General features: G+C 41.8%; 1 protein-coding gene across 1 annotated transcript in view; it reads right to left on the reverse strand.

The window, feature by feature from the left end:
• Window positions 1–18,856, reverse strand: part of LOC128661517 (uncharacterized) — a 216,277-nt gene that overhangs the window by 61,853 nt on the left and 135,568 nt on the right. Inside the window, 1 exon segment of the mRNA XM_053715767.1 lies at window positions 11,693–11,737. Within this exon segment, the coding sequence (XP_053571742.1) occupies window positions 11,693–11,737 (45 nt within the window).

An 18,856-nucleotide genomic window follows, 5' to 3' on the forward strand; every position in this document is an offset into this window, starting at 1 on the left:
TGTATGAGGATAATGACCTGAAACCCTATCCAAATACTCTGACCTAAGTAACGTGTGATAATATATATGCAACACATATGATATGTACTTTGTAAATCTATGAAAAATTTGTATCTGTTCCTGATCTCTTTTAATAAACAGAACTTAAAAAAAAAAAAGTATAGAACTGGTTTAAATAGCAACTGCTTAGGCAAAAACGTTTTAAATAAATGGTACAAAGAAAGAGAGAATAAATGCTCTAAGTGTTCCTAACTCTAACTCAGACACCCTTCACTATTTTTGGTAGTGCCCAAAATTTAGAGCCTAGTGGTTCAAGATCAGAAATTGGCTAAACCACTATGTGAATACTACTCTCTTAGAATACATTATTGTTTTTAGATTTCTCAACCTGCCATAAACAAGTAACTCTATTTGGAGCAACAGCAATTGTTGAAGAAGAAAGATGAAAGACATTGAAAGACAAATGTTTTCATTTATAAAGGAAGAGGAAATAACTTAGATATACGTTTTATTCCCCCTTCCTCTGCATATATTCATATATTCATATCATGGAATTCTTCTAATGATTAAAAGGTGTTTGGAATATTTATTATTTCTGGGAGAAGTTAGGTGAACAGTAAAGATATTAGTATCAAAGTACTGAAATAATAGAATGCATTTTGAAAGTAGTTTTAGTGAAAGTCAGCAGTATAAACTTATATAAATATTTTGGCAAAAATTATATTCCTAAGCATTATATTCAAAATATGAGACGGCATTTGAATGATTCTGAAAAGGAATGGGAAAGGATCATGGGTAATGGCAAGAGAGTAAAGTGATGCGATGTGGCTTAGAGTAAGAAGAAGTTAATAAAATGGAGTAAGGTCACAGTGTCAATGAGTCACAGGAGGTAAAAGATTCTAGATTTTAGAACACCAAGTTACAATCTATGCTCCAACTAATGCATGGAAAACAGAATTTATGTTTACCTGATAAATTACTTTCTCCAACGGTGTGTCCGGTCCACGGCGTCATCCTTACTTGTGGGATATTCTCTTCCCCAACAGGAAATGGCAAAGAGCCCAGCAAAGCTGGTCACATGATCCCTCCTAGGCTCCGCCTACCCCAGTCATTCGACCGACGTTAAGGAGGAATATTTGCATAGGAGAAACCATATGGTACCGTGGTGACTGTAGTTAAAGAAAATAAATTATCAGACCTGATTAAAAAAACCAGGGCGGGCCGTGGACCGGACACACCGTTGGAGAAAGTAATTTATCAGGTAAACATAAATTCTGTTTTCTCCAACATAGGTGTGTCCGGTCCACGGCGTCATCCTTACTTGTGGGAACCAATACCAAAGCTTTAGGACACGGATGAAGGGAGGGAGCAAATCAGGTCACCTAAATGGAAGGCACTACGGCTTGCAAAACCTTTCTCCCAAAAATAGCCTCAGAAGAAGCAAAAGTATCAAACTTGTAAAATTTGGTAAAAGTGTGCAGTGAAGACCAAGTCGCTGCCCTACATATCTGATCAACAGAAGCCTCGTTCTTGAAGGCCCATGTGGAAGCCACAGCCCTAGTGGAATGAGCTGTGATTCTTTCGGGAGGCTGCCGTCCGGCAGTCTCGTAAGCCAATCTGATGATGCTTTTAATCCAAAAAGAGAGAGAGGTAGAAGTTGCTTTTTGACCTCTCCTTTTACCAGAATAAACAACAAACAAGGAAGATGTTTGTCTAAAATCCTTTGTAGCATCTAAATAGAATTTTAGAGCGCGAACAACATCCAAATTGTGCAACAAACGTTCCTTCTTTGAAACTGGTTCCGGACACAGAGAAGGTACGATAATCTCCTGGTTAATGTTTTTGTTAGAAACAACTTTTGGAAGAAAACCAGGTTTAGTACGTAAAACCACCTTATCTGCATGGAACACCAGATAAGGAGGAGAACACTGCAGAGCAGATAATTCTGAAACTCTTCTGGCAGAAGAAATTGCAACTAAAAACAAAACTTTCCAAGATAATAACTTAATATCAACGGAATGCAAGGGTTCAAACGGAACCCCCTGAAGAACTGAAAGAACTAAATTGAGACTCCAAGGAGGAGTCAAAGGTTTGTAAACAGGCTTAATTCTAACCAGAGCCTGAACAAAGGCTTGAACATCTGGCACAGCAGCCAGTCTTTTGTGAAGTAACACCGACAAGGCAGAAATCTGTCCCTTCAGGGAACTTGCAGATAATCCTTTTTCCAATCCTTCTTGAAGGAAGGATAGAATCCTAGGAATCTTAACCTTGTCCCAAGAGAATCCTTTAGATTCACACCAACAGATATATTTTTTCCAAATTTTGTGGTAAATCTTTCTAGTTACAGGCTTTCTGGCCTGAACAAGAGTATCAATAACAGAATCTGAGAACCCTCGCTTCGATAAAATCAAGCGTTCAATCTCCAAGCAGTCAGCTGGAGTGAAACCAGATTCGGATGTTCGAACGGACCCTGAACAAGAAGGTCTCGTCTCAAAGGTAGCTTCCAAGGTGGAGCCGATGACATATTCACCAGATCTGCATACCAAGTCCTGCGTGGCCACGCAGGAGCTATCAAGATCACCGACGCCCTCTCCTGATTGATCCTGGCTACCAGCCTGGGGATGAGAGGAAACGGCGGGAACACATAAGCTAGTTTGAAGGTCCAAGGTGCTACTAGTGCATCCACTAGAGCCGCCTTGGGATCCCTGGATCTGGACCCGTAGCAAGGAACTTTGAAGTTCTGACGAGAGGCCATCAGATCCATGTCTGGAATGCCCCACAGCTGAGTGACTTGGGCAAAGATTTCCGGATGGAGTTCCCACTCCCCCGGATGCAATGTCTGACGACTCAGAAAATCCGCTTCCCAATTTTCCACTCCTGGGATGTGGATAGCAGACAGGTGGCAGGAGTGAGACTCCGCCCATAGAATGATTTTGGTCACTTCTTCCATCGCTAGGGAACTCCTTGTTCCCCCCTGATGGTTGATGTACGCAACAGTTGTCATGTTGTCTGATTGAAACCGTATGAACTTGGCCCTCGCTAGCTGAGGCCAAGCCTTGAGAGCATTGAATATCGCTCTCAGTTCCAGAATATTTATCGGTAGAAGAGATTCTTCCCGAGACCAAAGACCCTGAGCTTTCAGGGATCCCCAGACCGCGCCCCAGCCCATCAGACGGGCGTCGGTCGTGACAATGACCCACTCTGGTCTGCGGAATGTCATCCCTTGTGACAGGTTGTCCAGGGACAGCCACCAACGGAGTGAGTCTCTGGTCCTCTGATTTACTTGTATCTTCGGAGACAAGTCTGTATAGTCCCCATTCCACTGACTGAGCATGCACAGTTGTAATTGTCTTAGATGAATGCGCGCAAAAGGAACTATGTCCATTGCCGCTACCATCAACCCGATCACTTCCATGCACTGAGCTATGGAAGGAAGAGGAACGGAATGAAGTATCCGACAAGAGTCTAGAAGCTTTGTTTTTCTGGCTTCTGTCAGAAAAATCCTCATTTCTAAGGAGTCTATTATTGTTCCCAAGAAGGGAACCCTTGTTGACGGGGATAGAGAACTCTTTTCCACGTTCACTTTCCACCCGTGAGATCTGAGAAAGGCCAGGACAATGTCCGTGTGAGCCTTTGCTTGAGGAAGGGACGACGCTTGAATCAGAATGTCGTCCAAGTAAGGTACTACAGCAATGCCCCTTGGTCTTAGCACAGCTAGAAGGGACCCTAGTACCTTTGTGAAAATCCTTGGAGCAGTGGCTAATCCGAAAGGAAGCGCCACGAACTGGTAATGTTTGTCCAGGAATGCGAACCTTAGGAACCGATGATGTTCCTTGTGGATAGGAATATGTAGATACGCATCCTTTAAATCCACCGTGGTCATGAATTGACCTTCCTGGATGGAAGGAAGAATAGTTCGAATGGTTTCCATCTTGAACGATGGAACCTTGAGAAACTTGTTTAAGATCTTGAGATCTAAGATTGGTCTGAACGTTCCCTCTTTTTTGGGAACTATGAACAGATTGGAGTAGAACCCCATCCCTTGTTCTCTTAATGGAACAGGATGAATCACTCCCATTTTTAACAGGTCTTCTACACAATGTAAGAATGCCTGTCTTTTTATGTGGTCTGAAGACAACTGAGACCTGTGGAACCTCCCCCTTGGGGGAAGTCCCTTGAATTCCAGAAGATAACCTTGGGAGACTATTTCTAGCGCCCAAGGATCCAGAACATCTCTTGCCCAAGCCTGAGCGAAGAGAGAGAGTCTGCCCCCCACCAGATCCGGTCCCGGATCGGGGGCCAACATTTCATGCTGTCTTGGTAGCAGTGGCAGGTTTCTTGGCCTGCTTTCCCTTGTTCCAGCCTTGCATTGGTCTCCAAGCTGGCTTGGCTTGAGAAGTATTACCCTCTTGCTTAGAGGACGTAGCACCTTGGGCTGGTCCGTTTCTACGAAAGGGACGAAAATTAGGTTTATTTTTTGCCTTGAAAGGCCGATCCTGAGGAAGGGCATGGCCCTTACCCCCAGTGATATCAGAGATAATCTCTTTCAAGTCAGGGCCAAACAGCGTTTTCCCCTTGAAAGGAATGTTAAGTAGCTTGTTCTTGGAAGACGCATCAGCCGACCAAGATTTCAACCAAAGCGCTCTGCGCGCCACGATAGCAAACCCAGAATTCTTAGCCGCTAACCTAGCCAATTGCAAAGTGGCGTCTAGGGTGAAAGAATTAGCCAATTTGAGAGCATTGATTCTGTCCATAATCTCCTCCAAAGGAGGAGAATCACTATCGACCGCTCTTATCAGATCATCGAACCAGAAACATGCGGCTGTAGCGACAGGGACAATGCATGAAATTGGTTGTAGAAGGTAACCTTGCTGAACAAACATCTTTTTAAGCAAACCTTCTAATTTTTTATCCATAGGATCTTTGAAAGCACAACTATCCTCTATGGGTATAGTGGTGCGTTTGTTTAAAGTGGAAACCGCTCCCTCGACCTTGGGGACTGTCTGCCATAAGTCCTTTCTGGGGTCGACCATAGGAAACAATTTTTTAAATATGGGGGGAGGGACGAAAGGAATACCGGGCCTTTCCCATTCTTTATTAACAATGTCCGCCACCCGCTTGGGTATAGGAAAAGCTTCTGGGAGCCCCGGCACCTCTAGGAACTTGTCCATTTTACAAAGTTTCTCTGGGATGACCAACTTGTCACAATCATCCAGAGTGGATAATACCTCCTTAAGCAGAATGCGGAGATGTTCCAACTTAAATTTAAATGCAATCACATCAGGTTCAGCCTGTTGAGAAATGTTCCCTGAATCAGTAATTTCTCCCTCAGCCAAAACCTCCCTGGCCCCATCAGACTGGGTTAGGGGCCCTTCAGAAATATTAATATCAGCGTCGTCATGCTCTTCAGTATCTAAAACAGAGCAGCCGCGCTTACGCTGATAAGTGTTCATTTTGGCTAAAATGTTTTTGACAGAATTATCCATTACAGCCGTTAATTGTTGCATAGTAAGGAGTATTGGCGCGCTAGATGTACTAGGGGCCTCCTGAGTGGGCAAGACTCGTGTAGACGAAGGAGGGAATGATGCAGTACCATGCTTACTCCCCTCACTTGAGGAATCATCTTGGGCATCATTATCATTATCACATAAATCACATTTATTTAAATGAATAGGAATTCTGGCTTCCCCACATTCAGAACACAGTCTATCTGGTAGTTCAGACATGTTAAAGCAGGCATAAACTTGATAACAAAGTACAAAAAACGTTTTAAAATAAAACCGTTACTGTCACTTTAAATTTTAAACTGAACACACTTTATTACTGCAATTGCGAAAAAACATGAAGGAATTGTTCAAAATTCACCAAAATTTTCACCACAGTGTCTTAAAGCCTTAAAAGTATTGCACACCAAATTTGGAAGCTTTAACCCTTAAAATAACGGAACCGGAGCCGTTTTGAACTTTAACCCCTTTACAGTCCCTGGTATCTGCTTTGCTGAGACCCAACCAAGCCCAAAGGGGAATACGATACCAAATGACGCCTTCAGAAAGTCTTTTCTAAGTATCAGAGCTCCTCTCACATGCGACTGCATGCCATGCCTCTCAAAAAAAAGTGCGCCACACCGGCGCGAAAATGAGGCTCTGCTTATGCTTTGGGAAAGCCCCTAAGAATAAGGTGTCTAAAACAGTGCCTGCCGATAGTATTATATCAAAATACCCAGATAAAATGATTCCTCAAGGCTAAATATGTGTTGATAATGAATCGATTTAGCCCAGAAAAAGTCTACAGTTTTAATAAGCCCTTGTGAAGCCCTTATTTACGATCGTAATAAACATGGCTTACCGGATCCCATAGGGAAAATGACAGCTTCCAGCATTACATCGTCTTGTTAGAATGTGTCATACCTCAAGCAGCAAGAGACTGCACACTGTTCCCCCAACTGAAGTTAATTGCTCTCAACAGTCCTGTGTGGAACAGCCATGGATTTTAGTGACGGTTGCTAAAATCATTTTCCTCATACAAACAGAAATCTTCATCTCTTTTCTGTTTCTGAGTAAATAGTACATACCAGCACTATTTCAAAATAACAAACTCTTGATTGAATAATAAAAACTACAGTTAAACACTAAAAAACTCTAAGCCATCTCCGTGGAGATGTTGCCTGTACAACGGCAAAGAGAATGACTGGGGTAGGCGGAGCCTAGGAGGGATCATGTGACCAGCTTTGCTGGGCTCTTTGCCATTTCCTGTTGGGGAAGAGAATATCCCACAAGTAAGGATGACGCCGTGGACCGGACACACCTATGTTGGAGAAAGGTTGTTAACCAAATGCAGCTGAAAATAAACATTCTGCATGTTCATACTTAAAGAGCCATGAAACCCAAAAAATTTCTTTCATGATGTAGGTAGAACATACAATTTTAAACAATTTTGCAGTTGACTTCTATTGTCCAATTAGCTTGATTCTCTTAGTATCATTTGTTAAAGGAGCAGCAATGCACTACTGGTTTCTAACTGAACACATGGGTGAGCCAATGGCAATCAGTTCATATATGCAGCCACCAATCAGCAGCTAGAACCTAGCGGCTAGATTTGGAGTTTTGTCGGTAACGACCCGAAAAACTAACGCCGGCTTTTTTCTGGCCGCACCATAAAAACAACTCTGGTATTGAGAGTCCACATAAAGGCTGCGTTAGGCTCCAAAAAAGGAGCGTAGAGCATTTTTAACGCAGCTTCAACTCTCGATACCAGAGTTGCTTACGCAAGCGGCCAGCCTCAAAAACGTGCTCGTGCACGATTCTCCCATAGGAAACAATGGGGCTGTTTGAGCTGAAAAAAAAACCTAACACCTGCAAAAAAGCCACGTTCAGCTCCTAACGCAGCCCCATTGTTTGCTATGCGTTAACACTTCCTACGTCTGCACCTAACACCCTAACATGTACCCCGAGTCTAAACACCCCTAACCTTACACTTATTAACCCCTAATCTGCCGCCCCCGCTATCGCTGTCCCCTGCATATTATTATTAACCCCTAATCTGCCGCTACGTAAACCGCCGCTACTTATATTACCCCTATGTACCCCTAATCTGCTGCCCTAACATCGCCGACCCCTATATTATATTTATTAACCCCTAATCTGCCCCCCACAACGTCGCCTCCACTTGCCTACACTTATTAACCCCTAATCTGCCGACCGGACCTGAGCGCTACTATAATAAAGTTATTAACCCCTAATCCGCCTCACTAACCCTACTAACCCTATAATAAATAGTATTAACCCCTAATCTGCCCTCCCTAACATCGCCGACACCTAACATCAATTATTAACCCCTAATCTGCCGACTGGAGCTCACCGCTATTCTAATAAATGTATTAACCCCTAAAGCTAAGTCTAACCCTAACACTAACACCCCCCTAAGTTAAATATAATTTACATCTAACGAAATTAATTATCTCTTATTAAATAAATTATTCCTATTTAAAGCTAAATACTTACCTGTAGAAATAAATCCTAATATAGCTACAATATAAATTATAATTATATTATAGCTATTTTAGGATTAATATTTATTTTACAGGTAACTTTGTATTTATTTTAACCAGGTACAATAGCTATTAAATAGTTAAGAACTATTTAATAGCTACCTAGTTAAAATAATTACAAAATTACCTGTAAAATAAATCCTAACCTAAGTTACAATTAAACCTAACACTATACTATCATTAAATTAATTAAATACAATACCTACAATTAAACCTAACACTACACTATCAATAAATAAATTAAATACAATTCCTACAAATAACTACAATGAAATAAACTAACTAAAGTACAAAAAATAAAAAAATATTTACAAACATAAGAAAAATATTACAACAATTTTAAACTAATTACACCTACTCTAAGCCCCCTAATAAAATAACAAAGACCCCCAAAATAAAAAATGCCCTACCCTATTCTAAATTACTACAGTTCAAAGCTCTTTTACCTTACCAGCCCTGAACAGGGCCCTTTGCGGGGCATGCCCCAAAGAATTCAGCTCTTTTGCCTGTAAAAAAATAAACATACAATAACCCCCCCCCAACATTACAACCCACCACCCACATACCCCTAATCTAACCCAAACCCCCCTTAAATAAACCTAACACTAAGCCCCTGAAGATCTTCCTACCTTATCTTCACCATACCAGGTTCACCGATCCGTCCTGAAGAGCTCCTCCGATGTCCTGATCCAAGCCCAAGCGGGGGGCTGAAGAGGTCCATGATCCGGCTGAAGTCTTCATCCAAGCGGGAGCTGAAGAGGTCCATGATCCGGATGAAGTCTTCATCCAAGCGGGAGCTGAAGAGGTCCATGATCCGGATGAAGTCTTCTATCAACGGCATCTTCAATCTTCTTTCTTCCGGATCCATCTTGCAGACCTCCGACGCGGAACATCCTCTTCTCCCGACGCCTACTAGCCGAATGACGGTTCCTTTAAGGGACGTCATCCAAGATGGCGTCCCTCGAATTCCGATTGGCTGATAGGATTCTATCAGCCAATCGGAATTAAGGTAGGAATATTCTGATTGGCTGATGGAATCAGCCAATCAGAATCAAGTTCAATCCGATTGGCTGATCCAATCAGCCAATCAGATTGAGCTCGCATTCTATTGGCTGTTCCGATCAGCCAATAGAATGCAAGCTCAATCTGATTGGCTGATTGGATCAGCCAATCGGATTGAACTTGATTCTGATTGGATCGGTGTGATACCCGGTGAGGTGAAGACAAGGTAGGATGATCTACAGGGGCTTAGTGTTAGGTTTATTTAAGGGGGGTTTGGGTTAGATTAGGGGTATGTGGGTGGTGGGTTGTAATGTTGGGGGGCTGTTATGTTTTTTTTTTACAGGCAAAAGAACTGAACTTCTTGGGGCATGCCCCGCAAAGGGCCCTGTTCAGGGCTGGTAAGGTAAAAGAGCTTTGAACTTTAGTAATTTAGAAAAGGGTAGGGCATTTTTTTATTTTGGGGGGCTTTGTTATTTTATTAGGGGGCTTAGAGTAGATGTAATTAGTTTAAAATTGTTGTAATATTTTTCTTATGTTTGTAAATATTTTTTTATTTTTTGTAACTTAGTTCTTTTTTATTTTTTGTACTTTAGCTAGTTTATTTAATTGTATTTATTTGTAGGAATTGTATTTAATTAATTTATTGATAGTGTAGTGTTAGGTTAATTGTAGGTAATTGTAGGTAGTTTATTTAATTAATTTATTGATAGTGTAGTGTTAGGTTTAATTGTAACTTAGGTTAGGATTTATTTTACAGGTAATTTTGTAATTATTTTAACTATTTTAGCTATTAAATAGTTCTTAACTATTTAATAGCTATTGTACCTGGTTAAAATAAATACAAAGTTACCTGTAAAATAAATATTAATCCTAAAATAGCTATAATATAATTATAATTTATATTGTAGCTATATTAGGATTTATTTTACAGGTAAGTATTTAGCTTTAAATAGGAATAATTTATTTAATAAGAGTTAATTAATTTCGTTAGATTAAAATTATATTTAATTTAGGGGGGTGTTAGTGTTAGGGTTAGCTTTAGGGGTTAATACATTTATTAGAATAGCGGTGAGCTCCAGTCGGCAGATTAGGGGTTAATGTTTGAAGTTAGGTGTCGGCGATGTTAGGGAGGGCAGATTAGGGGTTAATACTATTTATTATAGGGTGAGTGAGGCGGATTAGGGGTTAATAACTTTATAATAATAGCGGAGCGGTGCGGTCCGCTCGGCAGATTAGGGGTTAATAAGTGTAGGCAGGTGGAGGCGACGTTGAGGGGGGCAGATTAGGGGTTAATAAATATAATATAGGGGTCGGCGGTGTTAGGGGCAGCAGATTAGGGGTACATAAATATAACGTAGGTGGCGGCGCTTTGCGGTCGGCAGATTAGGGGTTAATTATTGTAGGTAGCTGGCGGCGACGTTGTGGGGGGCAGGTTAGGGGTTAATAAATATAATATAGGGGTCGGCGGTGTTAGGGGCAGCAGATTAGGGGTACATAAGTATAACGTAGGTGGCGGTCGGCAGATTAGGGGTTAAAAAAATTTAATCGAGTGGCGGCGATGTGGGGGGACCTCGGTTTAGGGGTACATAGGTAGTTTATGGGTGTTAGTGTACTTTAGAGCACAGTAGTTAAGAGCTTTATAAACCGGCGTTAGCCCAGAAAGCTCTTAACTACTGACTTTTTTCCTGCGGCTGGAGTTTTGTTGTTAGATGTCTAACGCTCACTTCAGACACAACTCTAAATACCGGAGTTAGAAAAATCCCATAGGATAGGATACGCAATTTACGTAAGGGGATCTGCGGTATGGAAAAGTCGCGGCTGAAAAGTGAGCGTTAGACCCTATTTTGAGTGACTCCAAATACCGGAGGTAGCCTAAAACCAGCGTTAGGAGCCTCTAACGCTGGTTTTCACGGCTAACGCCAAACTCCAAATCTAGGCCTTTGTTCTTTGCTGCTCCTGAGCTTACTTAGATACACCTTTCAGCAAAGGAAAACAAGAGAAGGAAGCAAATTAAATAATAGAAGTAAATTCGAAAGTTGTTTAAAATTGCATGCTCTTTCTGAATCGTGTAAGAAAAAATTTGGGTTTCATGTCCCTTTAAGGAACATTTTATTTTTAAACCAATTCCTTCCTTCACTATGTGTTAAACATCTTCAAATGGGTTAAACATTGTAGTCAAAGCTGCACTCCTGGAACATTCTGTTTAGGATGAGAATACCTGCTAGTGATTGGAGCATATGCATGTAAGCCTGCTCCCGGTTGGCTCACTAGCTGTATCAACATCAAAAGTGGCACAGAAACAATTTGATAATCTACGTAGTCACACTGTAGATACTAAAGAGAACAGAATTTACTTACAAATAAAACTGAAGAGTGCTATAACCTTACACTAAACCTTCCCTCGTAATCATTTATTAACATTTCTTAGAATCATTTAAAACCATCAGTGCCATCAAGATATTTGATTTTCAATTATATTGTTTATGTATTTGATCATTTAGTTGCACTTCACTATACAAACTTGATTTGTAATTTTACAGTTGCACAGAAAATGCACAATAAATTATCTATGGCAACAGTACAGAAAGCCTATTTAGTGCTTTGCCTTCTTATAACAGGGAATTGACATATCTGAAAACTTACCATATACTTTAGAACAGACTCCTTTTGTGCAATCAAATTTAATGCCTGACAGAAAGAAAAAACAGGTATTTCAAAATGTATATACAATCATAGAATATTAAGGTTACATAAATGAATTTTATCATAGGGATTTCTGTATTGTTTGTGCCTCAAAAAAACATAATTTATGCTTACCTGATAAATGTATTTCTCTTGTAGTGTATCCAGTCCACGGATCATCCATTACTTATGGGATATTCTCCTTCCCAACAGGAAGTTGCAAGAGGATCACCCCAGCAGAGCTGCTATATAGCTCCTCCCCTAACTGCCATATCCAGTCATTCGACCGAAACAAACAGAGAAAGGAGAAACCATAGGGTGCAGTGGTGACTGTAGTTTAATAAAATTTTATACCTGCCTTAAAATGACAGGGCGGGCCGTGGACTGGATACACTACAAGAGAAATAAATTTATCAGGTAAGCATAAATTATGTTTTCTCTTGATAAGTGTATCCAGTCCACGGATCATCCATTACTTATGGGATACCAATACCAAAGCTAAAGTACACGGATGATGGGAGGGACAAGGCAGGAACTTAAACGGAAGGAACCACTGCCTGTAGAACCTTTCTCCCAAAAACAGCCTCAGAAGAAGCAAAAGTATCAAATTTGTAAAAATTTTGAAAAAGTGTGAAGCGAAGACCAAGTCGCAGCCTTGCAAATCTGTTCAGAGGCCTCATTTTTAAAGGCCCAGGAGGAAGCCACAGCTCTAGTAGAATGAGCTGTAATTCTTTCAGGGGGCTGCTGTCCAGCAGTCTCATAGGCTAGGCATATAAAACTCCGAAGCCAAAAGGAAAGAGGTTGCCGAAGCTTTTTGACCTCTCCTCTGTCCAGAATAAATGACAAACAGGAAAGATGTTGGACGAAAATCTTTAGTAGCTTGTAAGTAAATCTTCAAGGCACGGACTACGTCCAGATTATGTAAAAGACGTTCCTTCTTTGAAGAAGGATTAGGACACAATGATGGAACAACAATCTCTTGATTGATATTCTTGTTAGAAACCACCTTAGGTAAAAACCCAGGTTTGGTACGCAGAACTACCTTGTCTGCATGAAAAATCAGATAAGGAGAATCACATTGTAAGGCAGATAGCTCAGAGACTCTCCGAGCCGAGGAAATAGCCATCAAAACAGAACTTTCCAAGATAAAAGCTTAATATCAATGGAATGAAGGGGTTCAAACGGAACTCCTTGAAGAACTTTAAGAACCAAGTTTAAGCTCCATGGGGGAGCAACAGATTTAAACACAGGCTTAATTCTAACCAAAGCCTGACAAAATGCCTGGACGTCTGGAACTTCTGCCAGACGCTTGTGCAAAAGAATAGACAGAGCAGAAATCTGTCCCTTTAAGGAACTAGCTGATAATCCTTTATCCAACCCTCTTGGAGAAGAGGAAACCGTGGAAACACATAAGCCAGGTTGAAGAACCAAGGCGCTGCTAGAGCATCTATCAGTCCATGAGATCCAACTCTGGTTTGCCCCAACAATGAATCAACTGAGCAAACACCTCCGGATGGAGTTCCCACTCCCCCGGGTGAAAAGTCTGACGACTTAGAAAATCCGCCTCCCAGTTCTCCACGTCTGGGATATGGATTGCTGACAGGTGGCAAGAGTGAGTCTCTGCCCAGCGAATTATTTTTGAGACTTCTATCATCACTAGGGAACTCCTGGTTCCCCCTTGATGGTTGATGTAAGCCACAGTCGTGATATTGTCCGACTGAAATCTGATGAACCTCAGTGTTGCTAACTGAGGCCAAGCCAGAAGAGCATTGAATATTGCTCTTAACTCCAGAATATTTAACGGAAGGAGTTTCTCCTCCTGAGTCCACGATCCCTGTGCCTTCAGGGAGTTCCAGACTGCACCCCAACCTAGACGGCTGGCATCTTCCAATCTGACCTGCGAAAGGTCATACCCTTGGACAGGTGGACCCGAGACAACCACCAGAGAAGAGAATCTCTGGTCTCTAGATCCAGATTTAGCAGAGGGGACATATCTGTGTAATCCCTATTCCACTGACTTAGCATGCATAATTGCAGCGGTCTGAGATGTAGGCGCGCAAATGGCACTATGTCCATTGCCGCTACCATTAAGCCGATCACCTCCATACACTGAGCCACCAAAGGGCGCGGAATGGAATGAAGAATACGGCAAGCATTTAGAAGCTTTGATAACCTGGACACCGTCAGGTAAATTTTCATCTCTACAGAATCTATAAGAGTCCCTAAGAAGGAGACTCTTGTGAGTGGGGATAGAGAACTCTTTTCCTCGTTCACTTTCCACCCGTGCGATCTCAGAAATGCCAGAACTATCTCTGTATGAGACTTGGCAATTTGAAGGCTTGACGCCTGTATCAGGATGTCGTCTAGATACGGAGCCACCGCTATGCCTCGCGGTCTTAGAACCGCCAGAAGTGAGCCCAGAACCTTCGTAAAGGTTCTCGGGGCTATAGCCAACCCGAAGGGAAGAGCTACAAATTGGTAATGCCTGTCTAGAAAGGCAAACCTTAGGAACCGATGATGATCTTTGTGAATCGGTATGTGAAGGTAGGCATCCTTTAAGTCCACTGTGGTCATGTACTGACCCTCTTGGATCATGGGTAGGATGGTCCGAATAGTTTCCATTTTGAAAGCTGGAACTCTGAGGAATTTGTTTAAGATCTTTAGATCCAAAATTGGTCTGAAGGTTCCCTCTTTTTTTGGGAACCACAAACAGATTTGAATAAAAACCCTGTCCTTGTTCCGTCCGCGGAACTGGATGGATCACTCCCATTACTAGGAGGTCTTGCACACAGCGTAGGAATGCCTCTTTCTTTATCTGATTTGCAGATAACCCTGAAAGATGAAATCTCCCTTGTGGAGGGGAAGCTTTGAAGTCCAGAAGATATCCCTGAGATATGATCTCCAACGCCCAGGGATCCTGAACATCTCTTGCCCACGCCTGGGCGCAGAGAAAAAGTCTGCCCCCTACTAGATCCGTCGCCGGATAGGGGGCCGTTCCTTCATGCTGTCTTAGAGGCAGCAGCAGGCTTTCTGGCCTGCTTGCCTTTGTTCCAGGACTGGTTAGGTTTCCAGGCCTGCTTAGATTGAGCAAAAGTTCCTCTTATCTTGAAGCGGAGGAAGTTGATGCTGCACCTGCCTTGGAATTTCGAAAGGCACGAAAATTAGACTGTTTGGCCTTTGATTTGGCCCTGTCCTGCGGAAGGATATGACCCTTACCTCCAGTAATGTCAGCAATAATTTCTTTCAAACCAGGCCCGAATAAGGTCTGCCCCTTGAAAGGAATGTTGAGTAATTTAGACTTTGAAGTCACATCAGCTGACCAGGATTTGAGCCATAGCGCCCTACGCGCCTGGATGGCGAATCCTGAATTCTTAGCCGTTAGTTTAGTCAAATGAACAATGGCATCAGAAACAAATGAGTTAGCTAGCTTAAGAGTTCTAAGCTTGTCAACAATTTCAGTCAACGGAGCTGTATGGATGGCCTCTTCCAGGGCCTCAAACCAGAATGCCGCCGCAGCAGTGACAGGCGCAATGCATTCAAGTGGCTGTAAAATAAAATCTTGTTGAATAAACATTTTCTTAAGGTAACCCTCCAATTTTTTATCCATTGGATCTGAAAAAGCACAACTGTCCTCAACCGGGATAGTGGTATGCTTTGCTAAAGTAGAAACTGCTCCCTCCACCTTAGGGACAGTCTGCCATAAGTCCCGTGTAGTGGCATCTATTGGAAACATTTTTCTAAATATAGGAGGTGGGGACAAGGACACACCGGGCCTATCCCATTCCTTACTAATAATTTCTGTAAGCCTTTTAGGTATTGGAAAAACATCAGTACTCACCGGCACTGCATAGTATTTATCCAGCCTACACAATTTCTCTGGCACTGCAATTGTGTCACAGTCATTCAGAGAAGCTAATACCTCCCCAAGCAATACACGGAGGTTCTCAAGCTTAAATTTAGAATTAGAAATCTCTGAATCAGGTCTCCCCGAATCAGAGACGTCACCCACAGACTGAAGCTCTCCGTCCTCAGGTTCTGCATATTGTGACGCAGTATCAGACATGGCTCTACAGCATCTACGCGCTCTGTATCTCGTCTAACCCCAGAGCTATCGCGCTTGCCTCTCAATTCAGGCAATCTGGATAATACCTCTGACAGGGTATTATTCATGATTGCAGCCATGTCCTGCAAAGTAATCGCTATGGGCATCCCTGATGTACTTGGCGCCATATTAGCGTGCGTCCCTTGAGCGGGAGGCGAAGGGTCCGACATGTGGGGAGAGTTAGTCGGCATAACTTCCCCCTCGACAGACCCCTCTGGTGACAATTCTTTTATAGATAAAGACTGATCTTTACTGTTTAAGGTGAAATCAATACATTTAGTACACATTCTCCTATGGGGCTCCACCATGGCTTTTAAACATAATGAACAAGTATCCTCTGTTTCAGACATGTTTGTACAGACTAGCAATGAGACTAGCAAGCTTGGAAAACACTTTAAAGCAAGTTAACAAGCAATATAAAAAATGTTACTGTGCCTTTAAGAGAAACAAATTTTGACATAATTTGAAATAACAGTGAAAAAAACATAATTTATGTAAGAACTTACCTGATAAATTCATTTCTTTCATATTAACAAGAGTCCATGAGCTAGTGACGTATGGGATATACATTCCTACCAGGAGGGGCAAAGTTTCCCAAACCTTAAAATGCCTATAAATACACCCCTCACCACACCCACAAATCAGTTTAACGAATAGCCAAGAAGTGGGGTGATAAGAAAAAAAGTGCGAAGCATATAAAATAAGGAATTGGAATAATTGTGCTTTATACAAAAAAATCATAACCACCACAAAAAAGGGTGGGCCTCATGGACTCTTGTTAATATGAAAGAAATGAATTTATCAGGTAAGTTCTTACATAAATTATGTTTTCTTTCATGTAATTAACAAGAGTCCATGAGCTAGTGACGTATGGGATAATGACTACCCAAGATGTGGATCTTTCCACACAAGAGTCACTAGAGAGGGAGGGATAAAATAAAGACAGCCAATTCCTGCTGAAAATAATCCACACCCAAAATAAAGTTTAACAAAAAACATAAGCAGAAGATTCAAACTGAAACCGCTGCCTGAAGAACTTTTCTACCAAAAACTGCTTCAGAAGAAGAAAATACATCAAAATGGTAGAATTTAGTAAAAGTATGCAAAGAGGACCAAGTTGCTGCTTTGCAGATCTGGTCAACCGAAGCTTCATTCCTAAACGCCCAGGAAGTAGAAACTGACCTAGTAGAATGAGCTGTAATTCTTTGAGGCGGAATTTTACCCGACTCAACATAGGCAAGATGAATTAAAGATTTCAACCAAGATGCCAAAGAAATGGCAGAAGCTTTCTGGCCTTTCCTAGAACCGGAAAAGATAACAAATAGACTAGAAGTCTTACGAAAAGATTTCGTAGCTTCAACATAATATTTCAAAGCTCTAACAACATCCAAAGAATGCAATGATTTCTCCTTAGAATTCTTAGGATTAGGACATAATGAAGGAACCACAATTTCTCTACTAATGTTGTTGGAATTCACAACTTTAGGTAAAAATTCAAAAGAAGTTCGCAACACCGCCTTATCCTGATGAAAAATCAGAAAAGGAGACTCACACGAAAGAGCAGATAATTCAGAAACTCTTCTAGCAGAAGAGATGGCCAAAAGGAACAAAACTTTCCAAGAAAGTAATTTAATGTCCAATGAATGCATAGGTTCAAACGGAGGAGCTTGAAGAGCTCCCAAAACCAAATTCAAACTCCATGGAGGAGAAATTGACTTAATGACAGGTTTTATACGAACCAAAGCTTGTACAAAACAATGAATATCAGGAAGAATAGCAATCTTTCTGTGAAAAAGAACAGAAAGAGCGGAGATTTGTCCTTTCAAAGAACTCGCGGACAAACCCTTATCTAAACCATCCTGAAGAAACTGTAAAATTCTCGGTATTCTAAAAGAATGCCAAGAAAAATGATGAGAAAGACACCAAGAAATATAAGTCTTCCAGACTCTATAATATATCTCTCGAGATACAGATTTACGAGCCTGTAACATAGTATTAATCACGGAGTCAGATAAACCTCTATGACCAAGAATCAAGCGTTCAATCTCCATACCTTTAAATTTAAGGATTTCAGATCCGGATGGAAAAAAGGACCTTGAGACAGAAGGTCTGGTCTTAACGGAAGAGTCCATGGTTGGCAAGATGCCATCCGGACAAGATCCGCATACCAAAACCTGTGAGGCCATGCCGGAGCTATTAGCAGAACAAACGAGCATTCCCTCAGAATCTTGGAGATTACTCTTGGAAGAAGAACTAGAGGCGGAAAGATATAGGCAGGATGATACTTCCAAGGAAGTGATAATGCATCCACTGCCTCCGCCTGAGGATCCCGGGATCTGGACAGATACCTGGGAAGTTTCTTGTTTAGATGAGAGGCCATCAGATCTATCTCTGGGAGCCCCCACATTTGAACAATCTGAAGAAATACCTCTGGGTGAAGACACCATTCGCCCGGATGCAACGTTTGGCGACTGAGATAATCCGCTTCCCAATTGTCTACACCTGGGATATGAACCGCAGAGATTAGACAGGAGCTGGATTCCGCCCAAACCAAAATTCGAGATACTTCTTTCATAGCCAGAGGACTGTGAGTCCCTCCTTGATGATTGATGTATGCCACAGTTGTGACATTGTCTGTCTGAAAACAAATGAACGATTCTCTCTTCAGAAGAGGCCAAAACTGAAGAGCTCTGAAAACTGCACGGAGTTCCAAGATATTGATCGGTAATCTCACCTCCTGAGATTCCCAAACTCCTTGTGCCGTCAGAGATCCCCACACAGCTCCCCAACCTGTGAGACTTGCATCTGTTGAAATTACAGTCCAGGTCGGAAGAACAAAAGAAGCCCCCTGAATTAAACGATGGTGATCTGTCCACCACGTTAGAGAGTGCCGAACAATCGGTTTTAAAGATATTAATTGATATATCTTCGTGTAATCCCTGCACCATTGGTTCAGCATACAGAGCTGAAGAGGTCGCATGTGAAAACGAGCAAAGGGGATCGCGTCCGATGCAGCAGTCATA

The sequence above is a fragment of the Bombina bombina genome, chromosome 5, assembly GCF_027579735.1.
Source record: "Bombina bombina isolate aBomBom1 chromosome 5, aBomBom1.pri, whole genome shotgun sequence".
Lineage (NCBI taxonomy): Eukaryota > Metazoa > Chordata > Amphibia > Anura > Bombinatoridae > Bombina > Bombina bombina.